Source organism: Anopheles funestus, chromosome 3RL, assembly GCF_943734845.2.
Source record: "Anopheles funestus chromosome 3RL, idAnoFuneDA-416_04, whole genome shotgun sequence".
Taxonomy (NCBI): Eukaryota; Metazoa; Arthropoda; class Insecta; order Diptera; family Culicidae; genus Anopheles; species Anopheles funestus.
The window spans coordinates 17,665,867-17,692,822 of record NC_064599.1 but is presented as its reverse complement, the minus strand read 5'-3'; the positions used below and the strand labels follow the sequence as shown (position 1 = coordinate 17,692,822).

Here is a 26,956-nt window from a genome sequence, read left to right as displayed (position 1 = left end):
ATTAATTTAAAATTAAAAAAATCTCTACACGGTTCTTAAGTAATTTTCATATATTCTTTTTTTTACAAGATTAAACAAAACTAGATTTTGACAAGAAATATTAGATACATTGGTAAGTGTACTTATATTTACACTACGAACAGAACGACGCATCAATGAAAAACTTAATCAAATAATCAGCAAAGTTTTCTAACAAATCAACGAGCGCTATTTTTGGGATCCATTACTTTAGCCACTAATAGAATTAACCAGAACTGATCCAGATTGAAGCAGCCCCGTGATGGCATTCGAAAACTGCTTCCTATCACCAGCTGCAAAATTCCAAAGCATGGACGTAACCAGACGAATCGTTGCAATTTCAAACTGAGATAATATTCATAAAGCAATAAGTGCTCAAATAATGGATGCCATTCATTCCAATTCCGGCAAACTTCCTAGCTTGTCCATCCATCCAGATCGCTGAGTGCACTTCCGTTGGTATGTCTTAAGCATTAACCATCCTTTCCATCCATTACCGCAAACCATCATCCATACCGTATTGTCCCTGGTGCACAATGGGAATACACTCGTGCTGTCAGACCGGTACAATTTGCACAATAAACAACAACAGAAAAAACCACACATCACAACCGGAAGTGGCATCAACTTGCCCCGGAGCCAAGAGTCCCCCCCAAAAAACTGGGGCATGCAGTGCAAGCTGTTCCCTTCCTGTGAGAATGTGTCATAAAAATTAAACCTCTAGAATCACTTCAGTCAGTTCGACTACACGGGCGGCCATCTATTTTGCCATCTTTCTTTAATCCAGCGCTACCTTTGATTTTTGGATTCGTATCAAACGAAACCATTGGGAAAACGGAAAACAAAGCAGGACGGAACGGTTTGGCAAAAACGGCTGTCAGTCACGATCAGCCAATGGCGTTTCATTTCTCGACTTTGCCATCGCTGCAACGAAACCGTCCCGGAAGCGAAAACCATTTACATAAACTGTTTCGCCTTTCGGTTTTATCTTTTAATTAATATGCAATCATAAATTCCAAATATCGTGCTGCCGTGTTCGGTGCTGCTACCGGCAAGATGGTGCTGCCATGCTCGAACAGGGTGCCAGCAAACGTCAGCCAAGTGATGCGCCGTACCCATGGATGCAGCTGTGTTGCCTGTCTGGTAGGAACCGAAAATTTTGAAAGACGTCCCATCATCTTGCGTCTTCCCTCAGTCTGTGTGTGTGTGTGTGTCTGTGCCTTATCCTTATGTTTGCCATGACGTCGGAATCACTTTGTGTCGGTGTACAATCTTCTTCTGCTCTCGAGTGGTTGCTTTGCCTTTTGGGGGAATTATTACGACGGTAGCGCTCCCTGGTGGTAAGCTGCCGAATAGCGTAAGTATGGTTCGGTTTAGGTTAAGCTGACGCAAGACAAGACATTTGGCCGTCTGTAAGTGCTGTGTTTATGAATTTTTCATCCCACCCAGCATCTTTCCACAATCCACCCTTGCCTTCCCTCCAAAAGGTGCTCGGGAAAAGGGAGAATGAGTTGTTTTGTTCTTCTGTTTCAAGTCGAAACCTGTTCTACCTGGTGTGTGGCTGTTCCTTTGTTCTATTGTGATACCAATCTGAAGGTGACTAAGAATACGTGTGTGTGTGTGTCTGCGTGTTTGTGTGTGGAAGTGTTATTCATGCGTCGCTTGTTCATTACGTCCCATTACGATCTTATTCTGCTGTTTGGCAATTTTCTTCTACCGCCCCTTACAGAAACGCCTTACATCAGCACCATTGTCAACTGAAGGGTGGGATTTAGCGAGCCCACAAGCACCCACCCAGGCACGTTACCTTACGGGCACATACCAGACCATGCTGGTCTTGGCTGTGTTCGTGGCACCAACTTTGTCTCGGAAGACCACAGCGAACCGGGCGAACAATCAAGTGGGACGAAAAATGAGTAAAGCAACCTTAACCCGGACATCCTTCTTTATGATTTGCCACCGAAACGAACCTATTCCCGTTTTACACACGTCGAGCTTTTGGGCATGAGGTTTGGCTGTGTGTCTCGTGTGATTTATGCTCGGGATCGGTATGTTTCTGTGCAAAAGATTGCCATGCTGGTGGTTTGTCGAAGCAGAGCAGTTTCGAAACGGTGAAGCCTTTGATGGGACGGAAAACCGTAATATTACTGACGGCTGAAGTCAACATTTTCCACCTTCCGGTTTGTAATGCCAAAAACCTCCCACCTGGTCCCTTCCTGGTGAAGCGCAGGATAATAATAATAAACCGCAATGGCAAACAGGATTAGAGGAAGCTTACGCGAAAGGGAAGATTTGTGTTTCTCGCGCCGAAAACCCCTCCCGCGATGGGAATAGCGATTTTTGCCATCGTGGTTTCACATCGAAAGGGATGCTGGTTTTTTCCCTTCCACGTTTAATATCTAACTCGAGCTCTCAAGTTTCGCCGTGAAGTGCATTGTGTGGCTTTACTCCCTTTTTCAAGCGGATGTGTATAACGTTGGTCGTACGTAGTATAGGACGCAAGGGATAACGTCAGGATGGAAGGTTTAATCAACAAAACCCCTGACCAAACAAAGCTAAATGATCGTACGAGACACGATCACATGAAGATGGATGTGTTTACCACACATGGATGACTTTATGGAGCGTGACTTCTTATCTCCAGCAATTATCGTCGTAATGAGGGATGTCAGCAATAGAGACCAGGTTGATTTTTTTTTAATTTTTATATCTATTTTTAGTGTAAAGCCGTATGTCATACAAACTATACTTAAATACTCAATGAATGGGGTAAATTCTTGTTCAATGATCTAACCTTATTAGCTATTGTTTGAGTCTTTTGGAAAAGCCGATCAGTATTCGCGGGTATTTGTAGTCCTTCTGTCTGGATCTTGCCACATCAAATTCCTCACATGACCATGACATGATGATAGTATGTAATCAATGCCTAAAAACCCAATGTTACAGTTACAAACCTTGGAGTCGGACATACCTATAATCGCATAATGGTTCGACATTAGTCTAAACATTATACTGAATGAATTCACGAAACCTACCGCGGGAGCCACCATGAAACCGGGGACCACCAGGGGAACAACCTGTGGCGAGATGGTATACAGTAACATCTCGGGTTGAATGATTTAATGTTTTCAAAATATTTGTTCTACCCAGAATGGCCCCCACCATCGTTGGGTTCGTCCGTGCAAGCGCACACGGTAAACTCGTTATTTGTTGTTGCTCGTGTGGCATTAACGTCACGGGGTGAAGGCCACATTTAGCTAATTTTAAAACCCTTTCCACCTGCTGCTTTCTCCCGTATGTGCACACAAACAGCTCCACAAATTTACGCACACACGCGTCCTAGGGTGGTGTGGTTTTCGTTAGGCTTCCGGTGTGTTTTTATGATTTATGTTACCGTACCCCACGTACATGACACCGGTTCCGTTCTTCCTCGCGTGTGAACACGGGGAGCTTACTCCTGTATGAGGTGACTCAACTCAATTTCAGTGACAACTTCCCTCAAACACACATACGCAAGCAGCGCACACAGTCAGTGTTGTTGCTGCTGATGGATTGTTTGGATGTGGTACGATGTTTTGCCTATAGGACGGTCCCCTCACACTCGGGTTCGCTCCTCTCCTAGTCTCGTACGGTGACTGTTAAGTAGTATAATACCACTTAACTGATGATGTGAGATGGAATTACAAGCAAATCAGTATCAACAGTTTGTACGGTATCGAAACCGTACAGTACGGGGCTCATTTCCACCCCCGTCCTTTGGAAAGTGAAACAGGACTGGCAGGATGGTGTGTTGCGAGCTTTTTGCTTTGTTTTTTTTTGTCTGGTTGTGTACACGCACACACACACGAGCACAATCAAAATGTGAGGCTGCAGGATGTGGAAAATCCCAGTGTTTGGATTGTGCCAGTGAAAGCCATTTTTCACCGTTGATGTGTTAATCTGATGTTAGCTCTTAATGTGGCCGTACCTCGCTCGGTGCGCTTTCCTTCTGGAGGTATTCTTTTGTGCCTGTGTGAGAGTGAGAGAAAAAGAAACATTTGACAAATTGCTACATGTTTGCTGGGAAGGGAACATGCTACAGGCACGTAGTTTGGTGAGTTATTTATTCAATCAAGAATGAATGAAAATGAATTCGTTTGCGGTGAAGAAATGTTATTACAAATACAAACAAATGGATGCTGTTATGGCATGAAGCGCCACGCGGATGGAATGAAATTTTTTGGTTTAAAATTAGATATTATCTTTTTCTTTTCATATAATAATAAGCAAGTTGTAGTGAATAAAGACAGTACACTAAAACAAAGAAGCTACAACGTTTTTCAAAAACATGGTGGAAAAAAAAGTTAATATAAAAAAAATTAAATAAAATATAAGTATAAAAAAACATCAAATTAGATCAAATAAAGACTGCTGCAAAAACGTTTAATAGCGTGGAGTCGACATAGTCGACATTCGCGGTTCTGTAGCCTGCCATTCTTAAAAAAGAGTTTTTTGTCACGCCATGCATATTTATGGAACTTCAAGGTAAAAAATGTCATTTAAAACGAAAAATGCACGTAAAATGCATGAAGAGAACATTTGGTTCATTATCTTCGAACATGTGAAATCCTTATCACATTTAATTTGTGCTTATCTAAATTTTGCAAATTGAGACAGAAAAAGGCTAACATGCACTTAAATCAAGCACATTTCAAATTAACACCCCTTTGGATTACCGTATCGAACACGGCCACCTCATACCACGGGTGTCACGATAAGCAATCGTCGCTGAAATGGAAATGGTTGATTACTAAAGATTGCGGTAAACCATCAATCTAATGGATTGTGTTCCATTTTTACTACCCTTCGTACGGTTCTCTTCCGTTTCGTGAGTGGAAAATTTCATTACCATTTTATTGAAACCACAGACAATACGTTTGACCGCAAATCATTTCACCCGTTGCCACGGGCTTGAAGTAACGTAAAGTGTTCTAGAAAAACAACCAATTTTTCCTAAGAAAACAAACCCAAAACTTTCATCGGATTTGGAGTGTGGGGGAGGGATTGTGAAAAAGCTTCTTCCCAAAATAATTCCGATCCAATTTATACAACACAATCGGTTCAACAGTTTACTGTTACAACCGCCAACATCACCACCACCACCAAAAACGTTACCTTTTCCTAAATCCTTCATCAAAAAGGTATCCCCTTTTTTTCGTTTTGTTGCCTCGTATTCTTTAGCTTGCGCCTCGCAAACCATGGGACTCACCCATCGGGGAGTAATTTTCTTTTCCACAGTAATTTTTCCGTTGCCACCACTTCATTACCACACCACAAGCTTCCACAAGTGGTTCTTCCCTATCCGCTGGACGCATGCTTCCTACCATCCGAGTGCTTGAATGGCACTTATTGTTCAGCAGACCGCACTTGAATTAATAAAAGAAAGAGGGGGAGAGAAAAAATTACTTTCATCAAACTGTTTGAGCTGTGCACGGTCAGAATGAAACACGCAGTGTCAAAGTAAGAGTACCGAGAAATGTCAGAGAGTCGAATAAAAGTTGTGACTTCGTACGAAGCGAAGGAGTACCCACTCTATGGGTACCGCCGTAACTCGGACAACCGAGCAAAATGGAATGGACGAGAAATGTCGAAAGTTTAACATCCCTTAAATGACCGATTCGGGTCGGGTTTTTGGCGAGACGAAAATAATGGCAAACGTCCGAATGGCTGTGCTTTGTTCTGTGGCCAGGGGAGTTTATGTTGTTTTTTTCTTTTTCTTGTGTCCAGAGGGTGTGCAGGGGTTTTTTTCCGGCCAGATTCTAGCTCCAATTAAGTTGACCAAATCTACACACATACAGATACATAACTTAGTAAAAAAACAACTCACCATTTTCGAGTTTTCCCTTTTAAACCTCTTCCCCCACTTGAGTCGAGTGGATTTTTACTTTTTTCTCACTCGTTGCGCAGACGGACGTCGATCCTTGGAGGCATCTATGTGTTTTCGCGTCGGGTAAACACTAGACCTCAAGTTTGCGTCCACTTCAACCGATGGAAGAGTTTAGCCCTGCGTTCCAGGGTTCCCGGGATCCAGGAAGTGCCGAAAAATTCAATAAGATTAGAATACAAATCAGTTTAAGGGCGAGAAAAAGATTCAAACCCACCCAGAAGCGGTCCAGTAAAATCGGGGACGAGAATGGCATGGAGAGAACAAAAAAGTGACGGCACGGCTGTCAAGTGTGACCCCGGAAATTGGATTAGAGTTTTATTGGAAAATTGATTTTTCTTGCACCGTGTGCCGCGTGGCTGTGTTTGTGTGTGTAGCATCCATTGGCGCGGGGTAAGAAAAAAATATATATGTATGAAAGATTCATTGAGTTAAATGGAGACGCCTGGTACCGCGTGACGTAGATTGGTTTCGTGTTGTTTTCGTCGGGCGTTTTTTGGTTTTGTTTTTCATTCACTTTGATTTGTTTTTGTCGTTTTACTACCTACCAAAAACAAAATAAGGCAATGCGGGTGGTTGTGTGGGGGTTTTATTTTTTTTTTCATTTACCTCAAAAGATTATGTTTTTGCCCCGCTTTTCGACTTCATTTTCACCTTCGATCCAACCGACGATTGATTGAGTGACGCCTTCGCACGGTGAAACAAACAAAAAGAAAAAAAGCACATCCCAAGCGTGAGGAGAAAATTGAGTGCGAATGCTTTTTCTTGTATAATATTTGCTTATTCAATATAATTCACTATGTGCAGCGTGGTAACGAAGGTGCAAGCGGTGTAATCGCTCCGGGCAAGAAGGTTAAAATGCAAACAAATAGAACTGGGTTTTACCAAAAAAAAAAAATCACAACAACACCCGTCGGTTGACAAAGATGAGGCAGGGTAGAAGCTCCTACACAATGTAAGCGAAAAAATCATCCATTCAAAGGAAAATGAACTCAAACAAACACCCCATATCCTCACACATGGACGATGCTTTTCTTCACGTGGCTCCCGTATTTTCCGCTGCCGATTGGTCGAATGAATAGACTGGACCGATTTATTTGATTGATTTCTTTTGGGGGTTGAAATAAACAAGAAAAAGAATGCAAGAAACGAAGGGCAAGTATTCCACTGTGACCAGTCGTCGAATGTCCCAAAAGTCCCGAGTAGGACGGTTAGCAATAAATATTCATAATAAGCATGACTTGACATTGACTTTGATGGAGGACACACAATAAACGGAAGCTGATGAATTTCGGGGAAAATTCGATAAAACGAGAGCCAAAAACCTACACACCAACCCGTGTTGTTTGGTTTTGCCTTTCCGACGGGTGCAAGGAAAACAAGATTGAAGGGAGAGAAGAAAAAAAGTCAAGCGAAGAAAATTCATTTTTCCGCCGGGAGAATAACACTCCCATTGATCTATTCTTAAGGCTGATAGGTTGATTGCTGATCGGAAGTAGTCAATTTTTTCCGGACCTCTGCACGCAAATCGTCTCACAATTCGGTAAAGCAATGGAAAATATAAAATCGACGAGCGATAAAAAAATAGATGATTTTTCACAAATTTTCTCGCCACTCTACTTAGGAACAGAGAAAACCCACCCAGCGCCCTTCAGTGCTTGGACTAAAAACAAACAATGACAAAATTCATTGTAATCATAATATTTTCCTTCGATCGCGTTCCTAGGAATGTGAATTTGCAAGAAACGTAAGCGACAAAACATTTGAATAAACCTGAATAAATACGGCAAACCAATGAACGGGCACTTGTACCGAGCGTTTCCGTAGGAACGAGGTTTTTTTTTGGCGCACAGTAATCATATTCATTTTCCCATGGCTCGAAGGCTTTGGTACACTATTAAAATATTATTCAAAACCCGAGAAACGTTTTGTGAGGAAATATTTTTGCGGTGCCGAAATTTGAAAAGCATACTTGAGGAGAAAATTGAATTTTTATCATTACTTAACCTGTCTTGTAGATGGAAAAGCGCTTGGTACATGGAAATGTGCAGGTTGTTTGGTGTGCTTGAGGTAGCACCATTTTGAAATTATAATTTAGAAGCTTCGATGAAAAGGTGGAAGCTATTTATAACCACCAAATCAAACATAACACAAAATTGTTTTGCAGAGTGAAATAAATTCTCAAAATAAATGTTTTAAATATAGCTTTATTGAAACAACTTAAGACGATGCTTTTAATTAATGCACAATAAAAATGAGCAACATATTTACTTACGCAAACGACAAGTACTTTGCTCCCGGGCTCAATATCGGCAAATTAATTTCTAAATACAATCATTCCGATTCAAAAATCAATTATTCTGCAACACTTCCCCCCAACCGAGGATTATAAAACAAATCTTCTCATCTAACTGATTTTCGTTGTTTCACTAATTTTCTCCCTCGATTAAACGCCGATCGTTCTTTCCTTCCCGTACGATACCTTTAGCTGGTTTACATAAAACTGTTCACCGTTCGCGGTCGCTTAGACTAATCCCTTTATGGAATAATCTTGCCTTTTCTTTCTTGCCCAGCCGTGGCAGGTCAGTTTGCCCTAACAATTCAACAGACCGAAAACTTCCAAAGCAAAACACCCGTGTCCACGGTGTCGGTGCGTTTTTTTGGCTATTCACTAAGTGGATTGAAATTATCTCTCAAGAGTTAGTCGGATTTTTTTCGTTAAAAGAAAGATAGTCACTAGGTAGCGAAACAGGCTGATTGTGAAGGGAAGTGGGACGAAAAGGACATTTTTTTCTTGGGTTTTGGGGGTATAAGTGGGGAATCTTCACCGACTTCATACAGCTATCAACGAGCTACATCTTACATAAAGGTGGTTTGCCCCATAGGAAATGTTTGTTTCACAAGCGTTCGTTTTTGATTGTAAGGTTAAGAAGGAAGCGAAAAAAAATACTCCACACCACAGGTGAAGGCAAACTTCACGAGACAAAGGAAAGTGAGTCCGTTGGTATGAAAATATGTTAATAATTATAGCTTCACGACACGTAACGCGATAATTTTAATCCGCTTAAGACGCCACAGCAAACGAGTATGCTGGGGAGGCGTATGCAAGGGTGGGTGGGTGTGTATTTGTGTGCGTGTTTATGTCGTCCTATCGTAGGCGCGTTTTTTTTTGGCCACGCAACTCATCCAAAACGGGTGCCTAGTTTGCTTAGCATTTATGCGTTTACCTTTACGCAGTTGCGTCTTCTTTAGCATTTCCGATTCCAACTACGGGTGGAATCGTTACGGCTGGTTCACCTTGAATGCTCTAAAAAAAAGCGCTTTTCCCTACCTTTTCCCATTTTGCTCTTTACCACCATGGGCCATGTTGCGCTTTCACCTTCCGAATAAACAGTTCCAAAGAAAGGAAACACTGTACCGGTACGCGAGCTTTCGGTCGGGAAGGAAGGTTCTAGAAACGTTACGCCCGTTTGGGATGGGGCTCAAGCCCTAGGAAGGAAGTGAGCAATTTCACTAAACTCTGCTGGTCCTTATGTAATTTTTAGCAATCACTCTCTATGGTCGATTTTTTTTTCGTTTTCCATTCCGAACTCCATGGAATGGCTTCTTGTGTAATGCTTTGTGCCAGTAACGAAAGGACCTTACTTTGCCTTACTGGGCAAACGTAGAATGTTATTATAAGCAGAAACCAGAGCAGAGAAACTAACTTCGTCATCATCATCATCCTCACCGTTGTCGTCGTCAACTGTTCTTCCATACTTAAGTCGTTAGCATAACTCAGACCACCGAAGTGCCGTCGAAACGGACGTGCCCCGAAAGCACTGCCAGGTCGCGGTTGGCATTTTATCTATAACTGCAATCTTTTGTCGCTTCCTGCGCATCGTCCCTCCCCATATTGGCCAGACAACCCTTCAAGCATGGTCGGTGCGTTCTCATGTTCTTAGGATCTGACCGACGTGATGCCGCAATTTTACCCCCTCTCTCTTTCTCTCCTTCCCTCTGTCATCCAGCAACCCTTCCATGTGCTTTGTGTGGCAATTATGCTTTCCCGGGTGATTTGGAACCTGCACAGTACCTACCGACTCCTTTCGTTGCCCTTTTTTGGTGGCGAATCCTTTTTTTCTCTGTGGCTTCCTAACACTGCTCTGGTTGGATCGAAATGATGCGGAATAAATGGATATGATTTGTTTGGCAAGGCCACAATTGAGGCCACAAATTGTGATGAATAATAAATGGCACAATTCTATGTGTGTGATCAGGGAGCGGACTTTGGTGGTGGAAAGATAAAGGTTAAGAAGAGAAGTGGAAATTTGCACTAAATGGACTTGTACAAAGGACTGAGGTGGCGTCAGACGACGTTTGAATAATTGCTGGTCCGGGTGAAAGATAAACATAAGACACTAAGTGCATAAAGAAACAATTTTTACGACCAACCGTTTGGTTTTTGGGGTGATTTTGTTGTCTTTGGATTATGTTATAAAGAATATCGTTTTGAAGGAAAAATATTATTTTTGGGGGAATAAAAGTCCTTAATGGTATTGTCAATTTTTATTCTTCTAAATAAAAGAGTTTAAAATAACTCAATTAATGCAATAATGCAGTTTAAACCCAATCCAACCTTAAGCTGCATCATAAATATGATACCTTATGAAGTTGTAAGTGTCTTTTCATAATCCTTGGATCCCTTACTTAATAGGTTAATTTTAGCTTTTAAATGCATCACCGCCGTACGACACAAGCGATAAGAACTTTCTGCAGCTGCCACTCCTGCATGGTGAAAGCAACCAAAATCCATAAGCTCCATTTAAAGTCTTAGCTAGCTGCAAAATTAATTCAATGCCAATAAAAACCAACACTCTGGCCAACAAAACAAACCGCCTGCTAACTTTCCGTCTCACTGTAGAATACTGATTTTCAACATGCTTTCTCGTCCTTTTTCTTTTTCCAGACTGAATGCAGCTGGTACGATGGCAAAACAAAAACATGCTCTGCGCAACAACAAACATCAGAGAAGAAACCTTCATAAGGGGGAAAAAATGAAAAACATATTAAAAAGAAAGAACTCAAATGAAGAGAAAGTGTGCGGCAAACAGGCAACATAAGCAATAATCGTAATCAACCACTTATAGTGAATCTTTTTTTCTCTCTTTGGTTTCCTGTCAGCAATACGGACTTGGTGATTTTTTTCTTAATTTGGTTTTTAGGAAATTTTTCAGAAAAGTTTCATTCTTGTGCTTGAAAACAACAAATGGAATTGGACACTTAAAAAACAAAGAACAAATATAAATTATTGCTTTAAATATTCCTTTGAGTTTTAACCCTCGTGGTTACAATTCGCTGTTTTCGGATAATTATTTCCATGAAAAGCTTCTACGAGTTTTTGACGGAATTAGTACCATCCGAATGGGTAATAAAATATGAATGCTTATTGATGCGGTTGTGAATGTTGTTGGTTATATTTAGCACTCGCGCGGTGTCTTCGGTGAGGAAAGGCATAACTTGCGAGCAAAGTGAACGAACAGTTAAGCCTATGTAGTGGCTCTCGCTTTATTGTGCTTCACACGTTTAGTGGAAGGATCTAGGCTAAAATTTTAATATTTAAACAACTTTGTTAACCTCTAACAGTAAGCAGCAAATTGACAAGGAAACAGGATCAAGGAAACTTTTTCTTATTGTCTAGTATGTGAAACAGAATTGTTACGAAGCTTTGGTTCATAAATCATTCACTGATTTATGTTTATTTAATGAAAATGGTGTGAAAAAAGCAATAAAATAATATTTAGATTTCGAATTTCTAATAATTTTTCTACTTTTTTTAATTAATAGTGAATAGGAAGTAAACACTAATACAAACAAAAACAAGTGGCTTACAGTTACAAAAAAAAAAACAGTGAAGTGAAGCATAACAAAAGTGTGGTGATCGTACAGTGCTTTATGTTCTGCAAACCTTAAAAAATAGTGACTCGTGTTGGGATTCGGGAGAGGGAAAATCATCGACCGTACCGTAGTGAGGTTAGGTAGAAACTGAACGGACGCAGTTATTGTTTTCCACGTCGTGTCGAATGCGGTCAGCGGAATGCTCTGCTCCGTTTCCATGTTGATTACATGAAACATAATGGATATGCTGGGACACTTACAATGGACCTCAATAGGCTATTGAAGGTCTTCCCGGGCATAGCGTTAACATGGGTTTGCTTCCTGGTAGCAACGTACTGTGTTAAGCTGACCGATGCGAGAATAGGTAAGTAACTCACATTGATTGTTTGTATTCCTATGGTAGAAAACAAGAGAGAAACAAAGTGTGAAGTTATGGCGATTGATTAAATAAACTCTGATTTTTATTATGCTTGTGCAATGTACATACAGGAAACAAATGAAATGTTTAACCTTGCAGCTGATTGCTTTTCTAAAGTAAAATGCATTAATGATCGATAATAATGCTAGCTTTGTGAAGAATTGTTTTTAATGTTATAGAAAACTGTTATACAAAGTACAATTTATAAATTGAACAATTTTTTATGTAATGTAATGGTTTTTGATGTAATGGCCAATATTGCCTAGTTTTTCACATTCTGCGGTTTGGCTTCCTAGTGGATCAAATTACTTTGAAACATTTTCAGAGAAGGTATCCTATCAAATTCGACATATTAAACGTTTCGTATGAAATGTTTGGTGCAGTCCGATGGACCATATCAAATTCCAATAATTTGATAAAATATGTATGAAACTTTTATAATTTATTCTCATAAAAAATCATGGTCATATTCATAGTTGTAGATTGGCAAAGAAAATCTGAAATAGCTCATTTAAAAAGCTTTAATATGAGACTTACTTAACTGTATTAAATACCGATAAGAGTTTCCTTAAGCCAGTCTCATTTTAAAATGTTTTAGATAAACATTTAAGTAAAATTATTTTTTAATTAGTTTTGCGAGTGATTTGCAGAAGCGATGTGAACAATACAAACATACCATATTCACCTGAAATAAATACTATACAAATATTATGCCACGTGAGGACGTGATTAAAGCATTAATTATGAAACGCATTTGGAAAAAATCAAAAACCACTAACAGCTTCACACGTAATAATCAATCAAAATAATAACTAAAACCAACACATCTGCAATGATGATTTTAGAACGTTCAATATAATCATTCCGAATGTCGGGTGAGGTGAATTTTACGTGTCGGAAAATTGTTACTCGTTTGAAAGAAGAAAAAAGAAACAAGCAAAAGCATCATTTTCAAACACACACCCCAATTACTGCAACGGCGTTATGACGCAACCCACAGCTTCAAAGCTCAACCATTAACCATCGCCATGGCGATCGGTGTGATCCATCATGCCTGGCGCATCGCAACGTGAGCTCATTAAATTTGCATTCGCACAGTGAAAGCTTCCCAAAATGGTGGATGCTTTGGTGCGGGTGTGGAAAAATGCTGCCTGTACAAAACTTCCACCCACTTAACGCCGAATACTTTCATTACATCTGCAAAGAAAAACTTCAAACCTTCTATGCTCGATAGCAATTTTGCGTATCGAACCTGACGGTTGCCGAACAATCGATTGACATAAATCATTAATGGGCATTCTTCGATCGATGTGGATGGTTTCGCTGTACTTTGCTGTCGTGTTTTTCCGCACATATTTTTCGCTGGCAATCATGTATGGGAATTATTTTTTCCGCACAGCCCGCGCGTTTGAGAGAGGATAAACCCCCGACGGGATCATTCTTCGCTAACAACAACCACCCCTAAAACTCCCACCCAAAACACCCCCCCCTTTAAACCCCGTACCGATGTATGTGGCTTTCTGATTTGTTCTCCCACCGGGTGTCTCATCTGCAAACGTTTCGCTTGTACAGTGGCCCCAGTCCATATGTCCTCGGGTACGTCCTGTGATGATGTGTTCTCATTCATATTGCAGATATTTTTCCCCTCCTCCTTTTTTGCTGGTCCAGCCATTGTCGGAAAAGCTCTCTAATTCTGCTCTCATAAATATTAAACTGAAAAACTTTCCTGGCAATTTCCTGTTCCCGGTGTGGGGTACGTAAGGGTCTGGAGCTTCGTGTGGAGGTTTATCAAAACTCCCGGGGAAAGGTGGAAAAATTTTCCGGTGCATGTCATCCGCGTTCGTTCTCATACGGTGCCGTCCGTGATTTCTCTCCTCTTTCCCCCTTCCCCCACCACTCCCTTTGATATTACCGTGCGTGATTGTGCGCCATTAACGTTCGGGATCGTTTAGAAACAAAATCTACCCCCTTCTCCCGCGGTAAGCTTTCCTATGGATTGGACAGTTTTCCACAGTTTTCTTCACGTTCATCGATGCTGCATTTTCTGCTGTCATGTTTTTTTGGTCTGTTAGTTTGTTTGTCCACTCGATGTTCTTTTCAATTGATGCAAGGTTCGGAGGAAAAAACACGTCCCAACAGCAGAGAGAGAAAGAGAAAGATCTAGAGAGAGAAGCATACAAGGTACAATCCCAACCCTGCCGGGAATCGTCCGAATGACAAGAACGTGCATTGGATACATAGGACGGAACTGCGAACGGATTGTGCACAGATCCGTTCGCCTCTTCGCGTCAGTATTTATGCTGAGCGGAAATTAATTGTATTCGGTGCATAACTATTTTCACAATTGTCGTTTGTCGCGCTGGCGACTCGTTTGGGAAGGATTTTTCCGTTTTTCTACTGTCTATCTCCATGTCGCTATTGGAATCAGAGAACGCAGAGGTATTTTTTTTTCGTCTTCATTTTTCCTCCTCATCCAATTCAGGAGTGAGTAGAGGACAAGCGCAATGGTTTGAGGTGATCAGGAAAAATAATTTGCCATCCTAATCGTTTCGTTCCGTTCGTTCGTGAACGGTGTTGTGATGCAAACACAGGCGAAACGAGACAACACAACGGAACAGGATGTTGCGCTCGTGCTTGCTCGATTTTCATTTCATGAATTTCCCCACCGTTCAACTCCTCTTCCCTTCCGGTCTCTCCCTCTTCACCACTGCAAACCTCATACTTCATTACCTTCCCCAAACCCGCGTTCACGTTCTGAATCGTAGGAAACGATTTTGCGCGAGTGGATTTTTCGCCTCCATCAAGCGACCGTGACATTATTTCTGTTTCTCGCTCAACTTCCTCTTACTGCTTCCGCTTCCGGGTAGGAATTCCCCATCACAAAACGCGAATCAATAGGCCGATTGTTGAGCCCTCTTCCGATTCCATCCCCCACCACCCTCTCCTCTCTCATATCTACAGAGCAAACCATTTCCATTTACTTCTTGTTCGATTTTTTAGCAGAACGTAGTATTTATCGCAACGATGTGATGACGAGGAAACATTTCGCTCACCATTATCACTCTGCGAGATTGTTTCTTGCTTTGGCTGAGTGAGGTGTGTGGGTTGGTTCTGCACATGGCGAAGCACGAACCGAGCCCGATTGGCCATCTTGTCGCGATGGTATAGTCAAGGCACCCGCACCAAACCATCAGCCATCAGGATGACGGTAATTTTCGATCGTGATGATTATGTTCGTACGTGCGGCCAGAGAAATGATTACCATTCGGATGGGCTAGGCGATTGGCGCGTACGAAGCCCCAGCGAACTTTTATCAATTTTTGGCCAGGGCTTTCGTTTGCACGTTAACCTTCCGGCAATGGGAAAGTTTATTGAAAATCAGTACGCACGTTACGTTTCTGATTGTGATCGAAGCGGTGAGACATGTTTCAATTATTAACTCATTTCGTGGAGGATTATTTCGTGCCGCGAGTGTGTAGCTAAATTCATGAAGTTACAATTGCTTTTGCTGTTCGATTATTTTTTAATGCTTGATGGGTAAATTATTATTGAGTGCTTTGTGGCTTGACTACAGCACTTAGGAATGTGGTGAGTTTTAGTTGAAATTTGGTCGACATATATAAATCGACTATGTCGACTGCTGTCAGGCAGGAAATTTAGAAAAAGATCAGATCGTTTTTTTAATCTTTTTTTTATCGTTTTTCAAATCCAATTTTTCATTTTCTAATCAATACTACTTTTCATTAAATGCTTCCCGTACTAAAAAATATGGGTGCAGAAAATATAGGTCACCGTACTGGGAAGGTACACAACAAAACTCACTCGTATCAGTTCTGATTGACGCTTGGAAAATCACACCGACAGGTTCTTGTTTCGTTTCCTTTGATTTTCGTTCAATTCGTCAACCAACCTGTCAGTCTGCTGTTTGACAGATCGTGAAGCATGTGTGGTATGGCTGCACTGTCGCGAACGAAATATGTAGGACACCATGGAAAACCAAACGATGCTTATCACTGTCATCAATTTATTAAAGAGAGCTTTATTGGCTCGTGCAAAGGATTTATGATTTATTAAAGTTTAAACATGAATTTTAGTTCAAATCTTCAGTGAATCTATTTGAAACCATACCTTTAATATATAGACTTTGAAGAGACTTCAGAAAATGAATTTAAAAAATTAAAAAAGAAAATTTGCGCAACAATACGTGATTATATCAAACCTGTAATGATGCTAAAAAAAAATATTTCACGAATTAAAAAAAACACAAATTTTCTTGCTATGCATGTTTCTTCTTACCATTCAAATTAAAAGCACAAGTCACATGTATTCCAACTATTTTAATAATAAAAGAGCTTACAGCAATTTAAGATTACGCACAAATACTTATTCATGCAACGACATTTTCTAAAAACATTATCCTCAAACTCTGCTCGAGTACATCACCGAATGATATCGAGAAGCATGACAAAATTAGTTTTTCACATTGCGATGAGCAAAGCCGATGCAAATATTGCTATTTTCCAAATTCCAAATTAAAATGAAGCTAAAACAACGAAAAACTTAATACAACAAACGATGAACGTACATGAAATGCACATTTAGTCGAACCAGAGTGACTTGTCGATGTCGCGAGAACAATGCTACGGATAGTTGTTAATGTATGTGATGAAAGTGAAGAAAAACATTACGCGAACATAACCATTCTCTCGGTAACATAACGCTTTTCCACACGTAAAAACAACCGGAACGTTTCGTAAACTGCACCATTCGCAATTTACCTAAAACGATATTTTGGATGAAATTCGCTTCACCGAGTGGTTCTGGTGTGAAACGGCAGAACAAGCGTTCCCTATTTTCCGATGCACTTTTCGTGCACTTGCAGTACGATTTTATACTGTCGGAGATGGTTTTTTTATGATGTTCCGTACCGCTTTTGGAACAATTTCAGACTGGAGTTTGCGAACGTTTCTCTCTATAAACCTGTTCGCGGAACGAGTATAAGAGAGCATTCAACCTTTTTCGCAAGGTAAAAACTGTTGTGCGACGTACATCCTGATGCAAGGCACATTTAATAAAACGCGAATCGACGTCTATTGGCCACCTTTCTCGATGGTATCGTTTATCGCTTTTAGAGGAAAACCGTTGCAGAAAGATGGCAATAATAGCAACAGGAATTTTCATCTGCATCCCCATCCAACGTATTGCAAATGGATGATTTCGATCGGAGAATGATGATAAATCTGTTGTGAGTGCTATTGCAACTGATGCGAAACAACCGACTGCGCCATCAATTGAATGCACTTTTGGCGAAAAGTTGTTTGCATTCTTCCCAACGGCAATACAGTTAAATAGGGTACTTTAAGGAATGCAAACCAAAGCGAGAAATAAACGAAATAAATACAAAACCAAAATGCGAAATAAATCAAATTTCCACCAAAAACTGAATTATAAATCGATTTATAATTCGATGGATATTTTTATCAATCCTTTTAAATACGAACTTTTCTTTTGTTTCGTACGAATGCAACGTGCAATGGCGGAAGGAAGGAAAGGAAGGAAGGGCAGCATGCACATATTTATTAATTTCCCGCATCGGTTTTGTCCGTCGTACAAGTGTACGTGAAAATGACGAGAGAATACACATTTACGATCGAAAAACAATAGCCCGAAGGCGCTATGATGACGTTGATTGATGGTATGGATTGATTGCGGTGTGGTTTTTGCCAAAGCGTATGCACGATGTATGTGAGTTGTGAGAAGATAAAACAAAACGTAGTACATACTTCAAAAGTTTGTTAAAAAAAGTGTCATTCCTCATTCATTCCTTTATATATAAAATATGAAAAGAATAATTCGCATGTTTTTAGTATTGTTTTTAAATTTAAATTTGTTTATATCTGAGCAATTCACATAAAAAATCAATCAATTTTCTGTGCAATATGAATTCAATAAAATTTTCTAAATAAAATAAAGCCATGTATAAGGAAAACATATTTTTAATGAAAATAATAAAATGTTTGAAAATTGAAATCAAATCTTCACTGGTAAAATCACTCAACAAATGCACATTTTAATGATATGAAATAGTTCCAATAACAATTATAAATTATTAACAAATATTAACAATTAGTTAATAATTTCATAACGTTTACGTAAAAGTTTCATTTTTTGGTTTACTTAATAATTTTCATTTGTTTGAAGTAAAGATACAAATTTCTGTAAGTATTTGTTTTAACAACGTAGTGCTAATGGAATGAGAATAAAACTATAAAAGAGAAGCTTAAGCAGCTAAAAGCTTCTTAATAAGGCACCTTCAAGAGCACCCTCAGAAGTTTTGCTGCTTATACATATTATATTATTCACCACATTTTATAGCATAATAACAATTCAGCCCTCAGTAAATACCTCCCGTACAACAAACCGGTTGATTGTTTTCTACACAGCAAAGAAATAAAACCGAACAACAAAACAACTCATCACTAGGCAAATGTATGCCCTAAACTGTTTCGGCTCATCAATAACGCAGTCATCAAGCGACGGTTCGACCAAGTACCACCACAAAAAAGAAAACCCCCTCAAAACAAGTACTACAATCGACAATCGGCAAAAGCAGCCAGATGGTGATCGACGGTGGTATGTAGTACTTTCATGCAATGAACCAACCATTCCATACCTATTCCGACCCATTTATGGTAATGTGGCATTGCGAAAACGATACATACCTTCCCTTTACCTCGGGGACAAACAAAACGTGTGGTCCAATACACACGGTCTACCGGTGAACCTTTTGCCGAGGTTCATATCGATCAACGAGAAAAACAAGCCACGAAAAGATGGGAGAGCATAACCAAAAGCCACACCATCAAAGCACGAAGTCCTTGAAAGCTTGTCCGGTTGGTTGGTTGGTGACGGTGTGTGTATGTGTTTGTGCACCCCCCCGGTGGCAAACCGGTGACAGGCGGAAACTGATTTAAATAACAATCTGCTCCATCGAACGACCTCTGCAATTTGCTGGGAAAATGAGACTGGTGAGCGGGCACCGGCGAGGAGGCGGAAAGAAAAACGGCAACCAAAGCCTTCAGATTTCGTTGGGATGGGATGGAAACGAAGAAGCGATTGGGAATTTGGGGCAGGTTGAAACAAAACCTGAAATCAGCGAAACGATGATTTTCCGGTCTCGTTTACGTTTCTGTTGTTGCTGTTGTTGTTGTGGACAAATCGAATAGAATTGTTTCCCGGGGAGTTCAGATGCCGCTTGGGTTGGGAAGGTTTTTGTTTTTCTTCCACCTTTTTGCTCAGCCTACCATTAGGGTGGTACGAAAGCTGACAATTTTCTTTTGCAACTTCTGGGCACGCTGGAAAGACATTGGGCGAGATTTTCCATCCGGTCGATCAATACGGGCGGCCCGAGACGGTTCTGAGACGTGTGCCGTTCTACCTTGATTTTGTTTGTTGCGAACCTTTGCCTTATTGGTTGCAATTGTATGACGTCGACACAGGTCCTATATTTTCAAGGGGGGACCAGATCTAGGCAGTACGTACCTTCCGGGTAACAATCGCAAGATCATCAAATTCTCATTTACCTTCTCCATCTGTTTGTGGTTGTGCGATACCCCGTCCCTGTTATCATTTCCGATGCTACCGGAAAGAAACCCCGGAATCGGACAGACCTGTGAGACAAGATAAAGCCTAAGTACTGTCCCAATAATAAACATCCCCGATAAACTCAGCCCTGGCTTAAGGCCGTAATCTTTGTTTAATCGAATTGTCTGTTTGGTTGCTATTGGGAGCCGTGGTTTTCTGTTTGGGTTTCTGATGGTTGGAATTTTTGTGGACTACGCACGACATCCCCTACTGAACTGTGCTAGAGGGAAATCCGTCTCGATATCTTCTCCGAAGCGTCTAAGTGTCACTTGATACTCTCGGAACTGGCTAATAAACGATCTTCTGCGGGTAGTTCCCTGTGAGAGTCTACCCTGTGGAGTGGAGTGGTTGAGTCCTTAAGTCATCATTCTAGCTTTCGCTCTTATTAAGCAAGCATGACAATCTTATTCATCATCTGCTTCCGAATCTATCGGATGTCCTGGCAAGAAATGGATCGCTTCGTGCTTTTGCTCTCCTTCTCTCTCTTTCTTTCTCTCTAGCCACCCGCGAGAGGATTGATGTGCGCTGCTTAATTTATTCAAATTTGATTCTCTAATGTCGTTATTATTCAAATGCTGGTTATTTATAGGCCCAACTAGCTAACGTTGGCTGCTGTTGAACGTTATCTGGTTCCCGGCAGTACGGCAGACCAGATCGATCGCTGCCGAAGCGAAAATACACCCCCGGTGCACGTGGGATGCTTTCGGAAAAAGCGTGAAGCACACAATTTATGAGACAAGATTATTAATTGCGTAATTTGTTGGCTTCGATTGGACGTTTGCAGGATTTCTTTGGATCACTTCCTTCTCTCTCTCTCTCTCTCTCTCTCTCTCTCTCTCTCTCTTTCTCTCTTTCTCTCTTTTTCACTCCTCATGCGCTTGAAACGGCAATGAAAATACCAAGAAAAGCTTCCACCGGCGACTTGAAGATGCGATGATGGTACCCCTTGTTATTCGTCGTCATCGTCGTCATCTTGGCCGTTGATCTAAATCGTGACGGAATTTTCATAACGCTCCATGTCGCGTGCCGGAGAAACGCTTTCCCGAACAAAATCTGCCCCACCGAAACCATCCAACGGCACAGCGGCTCGATAATTGGGGGAGCGGGAGCGCTCGAATATGCGAACTGGCTCCGCTGCCTGGTTTGATCGGGTGCAGAGGGGCTGAGCAGACGATAATGATGACATTGTGTTGACGACGAGTGCGATAATGATGTCGCTTTCAGGCCGCGAGCTCCGGAACATCCGATCGGTGTACCCGGACGGCATACTCTCGTTTTTTTCTCCTATTATTTTGGTTTGGCGACTCTTCTTTTTTTCTTCTCCGGCATCCCATTCGGTAGAAGTTGAATAATTATGGCATGTTCAACGGCTCCGGGGGCAATCAAAAAAGTTGTTAGCAAAATAGCGATGGTCAGTGAAGTGTAGCGATGCTTAGCAATGGATGCACGTGACTGCTTGCTAACGAGCGACGGAACCGTTGTGTAATGTTTGCGCTTTGACACAAAGGGATGTTCACTTGTTGGCGTTGAACGGTATGTTTTTCTTTACGAATTCTTAAGAATTCGAAGAATTATGTTTTCAGATTATTCACAATCGAGTTCCTAAAGTTGCTGCACTTCATTCTCTCTCAGGAAGAAGTGAATATAACCTTTTTAACTCATAGAAATATTCTTTTAAAGACGATGGGGACAAATGAAATTGTTCTAACAATTCTCGTGAAACATCAAGTTTGGCCTAGGTTTTGTTTTGTTATGTAAAAATGCTAGACAAATACACAAATTATAAATTTAATTTTTCATTCCTAGCGTCTTTTCCCGAGAAAAGTCATTCATGGCATTTCGCTCACATTCAGAAAAAGCTTTCGGAATCATTTATTAGAATTCATACAAAATTCATAACATTCTGGCTAAAGATTTTGTGCGACCTTCATACTCGACTTTAGCACACGCATATGTATACAGACATTTGCAGGAATAAAAACCTCTAACCACATCGTGTCTAAATAAAAAAGCATTCATCAGCACAGCACAATGACAATAGGAATGAAAATGGGGAAAGCAAAGAAAGGAAAGAAAAAAACAGGCATCGGAACCACAGCACAGACAAAATGTTCATCTGTCGCTGTCGTATCAATTAAATTGAGCATGAAAGCCAACCGTCCTACACGGTTAACGTTGGCAGAAATGGTTTTTCGTACTACTCCTTTCCACAAACACAAACAGGTACACACACACACACAATTGGGTTCTAGCCACACAAGGTAGTTGGGGCTGTTTTGAATGGTTAGAAAATGTGTGTGCCATTTCCTTCTCATTACGACAGCAGGGCAATGTCGGCTGTTTCCGTCGTTCCTCCAACCCGGTTTTGGTGAGGAATTCTGTTAACATACACGCAAACGGTACCTACCCTACATACGAAATTCCTGGTGCAAATGAACGGAACACGAAATATGTGCAAATGGAAAATGGACTGAGAGAGTGAAATAGAAAAAAAAATCACATACACATTCAGAGAAAGGAAACGTATTTCTAACGTAAAAATCTCTGCAGTCACTTTTCACGTCCATGTGAGACCTTCAGCTGACTCATGCTGAATCCTGGTAAACGTCCTAACCGCTTCACCTTTTCTTGCCCGCGCGTCGGCACCATGTTTGCCAGCATGTTGGCTTGTATGAGCACCCGCCTCTGTGTGTCTGTGTTTGAGTGAGGTAGGCTTTAAATTTCCTTTTTTTGTGTGTGTGTTCTTCGGTCCATGACTGTAAGCTTGCGCTGGTCAAAAGGATATGGGAAAGACCCCCCCGTTCACTGCTGCTGCTGCTGTCAGCATTTGCAGCAGAATTTTCCCGGTATAGGTGATTTCCTTAATCGGATGGTAGTGTTAAGGTGGAGTAAATGTAGGTGCATGCGACGGTGTGGGAAAGATGAACCTTAAAACTATGCATCTAAAGGGTAAAGTGGAAGAAAAAAAAATCCCAACCAATGCATGATGCAGTAGAGCATCCATCGTGAGTGATCCTGCAGTATGTAACTAGGTAGATTTGTATGTGGATGTGTGTGTGTGTACGTGGTAAGACAATCTGACCAGTTTTCTAGGTCTTCCATTCAACCTTCCATTTCCACTCAATTTACTATCGCCCTTTACCCATTCCCAGTAATGGACTCAAACACGTTAGAATGGCAAAATGGCTGAAGGTTTTGGATTTGCAGGTCTTTAATTCGAAAATTTCAACCCAACCAGGTCCATTGCATGGTGTCGTTTTCTCTCCGAACTGTTCCGTTTTTTTTTCGAACAGAAACCGGGTACAAAAGGACAGTGAAGGGAAGTAAAAATCGTTGAGAAGACACACAAGCACGCATACACCGGAGAAGAGTAAACCGGTTGACCTACACGTTTAACAGAGATTTGTCGGAAGTCGGTGTCGGAACACCATTTCAGTCAACTGGACAGACATCGGACCGAGCGTTTGGCTTGCGAGCATCTGTCGGTCCCGTGTCTACTGGGAATTTGGAAAAGAAGGCAATTTTCTGGCATTAATTCGAGGTCAAACGAGCAAACGATTGGTGCAGTGATTTATTCCTACGGTTCGGCCCATTTACAACGCCCGGAATATCTCACACCGGACACACCGCCCTGGGGTTGTGGAGTTTTCAAAATAGGGCCTTTTCTACCAAAGATCGGGTCTGGGTCATTTCCAACCATTTGTGACTACGCTGTACATAATTGCACACAGCAATAGTAAACTGCTTGACCTCTATGCCACCCCCTTTCATTTACTTATTGTGGAGGCCGAACAAAAAGCTGGAACACTTTTTGGCCGGCGGGAAATGTCGTGGTAGCTTGCGTTGTTAAATTACTCCCAAAGCGAGATTATATTCGGTTTGGAAAAGTTTATTGGACAAATTAGCTTAGGTCATAATTTACTGCACCAGTTACACGTAACCAACCCCCACACATACCCACACACACACAGAGAAAGGAGAATGAATACTGTAAGGGGGTTTAATTTTCGGCAACACGTAAGTGGTTTCATCGAAAATGTATGACTTCGTTCAGGGAGGTACCTTCTTCTTCCTGGAACTGTGGCAGTATTTGGGTACGGTTTTCGATGTAATGCACCATACATACACACATAGACACTTCAAGGATTATTTTGTAAAACCAAATGCTTCGGTCAGAACTAGCAAACGCCCAGCATTTAGAGCATGAGAAATGTCTCCAATTTTAGAAATGGGTTGCCGAAGCAACGGAACTCACACTTTCGCTTGGTGAGCAAACACCACCAGCAACGGGAAGCAAGAAAAAGGATCGTTTCATAACTAAGCGGATCAGATTATCCGAGTTGGAATTAACACATCACTACGACGACGACCGAACAGATGTTGAATCCTCAACCAATAGAGAGAGACGATCCTTGGTTTCATAAATTCTCGTTCAAACTTTCAAACACTTGGCACAAAATTTATACCATCTGACCCATGCCAATGCATACATTTAGAGAGGACAGAACAGCAACAAAAAAGCACCAATTTTGCTTTCATAAAGTGTCTACTGAAAAAGGGGTTTGGGGGGAAGGTGGTTCCGAGATATCGCTTCCTGTTCCGATTATCCAACCGACACATGTACGGTGGTTCCAGCACGCTAGAAGCGACACCACGGCATCATGTGTAAATCCTTTTCGACATAACAAAGTTGCTACCATAAGCTCGTTACCGGTTGCACCCGCTGAAAAGGAAGGTTGATGAAAATTTCCATTTTTACGTGCATGAGTTGCTGGCTTTTTTTTTTTGCTGTTGCTTCTTTTATTTATCAGCATCATTCTTCGATGCTGTCATGTGTGGTCGCGTAGTAAGAAGCTTCATTTTTTTTTGGTGAAGAGATGACATCGTTGCATCCCGAGGCCAGGTGAGCAAGTATCGTCTCCTGTATCTTCCTGATGCGATACTCCACATGAAGCTTTAGTTCAGAGGTTGAGAGAAGGTATTATCTGTACACCAGAACCGAAATGCCAATCTTGGCCCCCGTGACAGCCGGTAAGATAGTGTGCTGGTGGACCGCTTTATGGACGAGAATGATCCGTACGGGAAAACCTTGATAAACACACACAGCCGGGCGCACTGATATGTCGGTGTCTTTGGTTACTTACATTCAGCCTTATAGTGGCTGATGGGTTGGAAATGGTCCTGAAATGAAGACGATGTTCAGGATGATGATGATGATGATGATGTCCATGGTATAAGCTGTGCTGAGCTTTGCTTGAGGTCGTGTTCTTACGGTGTACCGTGCATTTTATGGCTCATGAAATGGAACAGACGCTACTGCGGAATGAAAAATGTACAAAAATGCTGGAAATGGAACGAAAGTGATAGCTTCTGCAGGTTTTTATTTCTAAATAAATGACATTTCTAGGAGATTTCTATGAAAAAGCAAGATAGATCGAATATCTTTAACGATTGTATTTTCCACCGACCTGATGCAGTTTGCTTTCATATCCGTAGAAGCGCTTTATCAGTTGATTTCAAACTATTTTACAAAAGCTCACCTTCGAGTCGCTTTTTTTAGCAAAAAAAAGAAGACATTCTTAACCTCTTTATCAGTGGAAAAGTAAATCCCAATGTCGAAACAAGTCAAACATTAGTTCGGTAAAAAATCCGAAGCAAATATCAGTTCAACATTCCAACGACTACTAAAAGAGGGCGTCATAAAAATGGTACATTATCTATACGTTCGCGCTAATGCCGATTCTGGGACGAGCAATTCCTTCCCACGCAGATCGGCAGCACTACGCCGGGTGATGAGTGTGAGGAAATAAACAGGATAATTAAAGTACCGCCGGAAAAGGGGATTAGTTTTACTGTCATTTCCTTCCTTCCACTAGACGGTTAATGGTGATGTTTCTATATCTTTAAGCTTCAGCTTCACGGTTCGGTGATTCACAGCGCGCTAACGAAGCACACCGACACGGGAAGTTCGGTTTTGAGTGCTGTCATTTCATCCGCTTTTCCGTACGCGTACACACGGACGAATGGTTGTCATATTCTTTGCCATCGCAGACGTTTGAAATGTGGTCGTGCGGAAGGAAAAGCGCCAAGGGGGGAACAATGGCTGAGCGGAAGTAAAACGTGAGGCTTTTTTAATCAACTTTTCATCCCGAGAATGTTGAAACCTGTAGCGTAAATGAGAGGTGTTATCGCGCGTTGAGGCAAGTACATTTTGACGGTGGAAAATTGTGATGCAGACAGTTGTGCTTCTTTTTCTGGAACGGTCCATAAATGTGATTGTAAAACTTTTTTGTCATATTAGTAAAAGTTCGCATGGCAAAGCGGGAGAACTGTTAATAAGACCCCATGCCGGGCGTACAATTGTGTGCGGTCGGTTACAGTACAAATTCCATTGTTGTTTTCTTTTACGCAAGTTTCGAGCACAGAATATTCTCGGAACAGTTTCATCATGAAACAACAACCTAGACACTTTTCCCGGAAGTCTTATACGTATCAGTGTCTTCCTTCTTCTTGGTGAATAACTTCAACAAACAGTATTACTTTGCTCGGGATTGTAGGAGATATCATTGTGGTTTTCTATGCCCTGACAACGTTCGTAACGTTCGCCTCCACAGCCGAATGGTGCAAAATTGAATTACGTTAATAACCACACACGACCAAGTTCCGCATTTAATATGGTTACGCTTTCGTATCGTTAGCTGAGGTCAGAACGTATCTAGCACGGAGTGAATCCCTGAGAACAGCTTTCTATCAGCCATGAACTTCCAATAAACTGAAACAGAATAAATGAAATTCTTCGGCTTTGCCTTAATCGTCGTGCACAGCGAAGTAAATAATGGGCTATATTTTTGTTTGAAATTTTATCACATCTTCACTAAAATAAATTTCCCCGCATGACACTGTACCAAAACGCGATACTCATTACTGGAAGCGTTTGTTCACCGGCAAAAGATATATGTTCACCGCTGAGAAACAGATGGTGTACCGATACTTTGTTTTGCATCCAAACTTTTGTCTGGTTTGGATCTGGTCTGGCAGAAACAGCACATTGTTGGTGAATGAATGGGCGTAAGAAA

The 26,956-nt window shown here is 41.2% G+C and overlaps 1 protein-coding gene across 6 annotated transcripts in view; it reads left to right on the top strand.

Annotated features, from left to right (window-relative positions):
• LOC125768009 (acid sphingomyelinase-like phosphodiesterase 3a) overlaps positions 1 to 26,956 on the top strand; it is a 77,891-nt gene that overhangs the window by 18,526 nt on the left and 32,409 nt on the right. For 3 of the 6 annotated variants that reach the window (XM_049435101.1, XM_049435104.1, XM_049435103.1), the window contains exon 2: positions 11,768 to 12,182. In XM_049435101.1, coding sequence (XP_049291058.1) covers positions 12,047 to 12,182 — 136 coding nt within the window. In that variant the 5' untranslated portion in view covers positions 11,768 to 12,046. The other 3 variants (XM_049435105.1, XM_049435102.1, XM_049435106.1) reach the window with 2 other exon arrangements.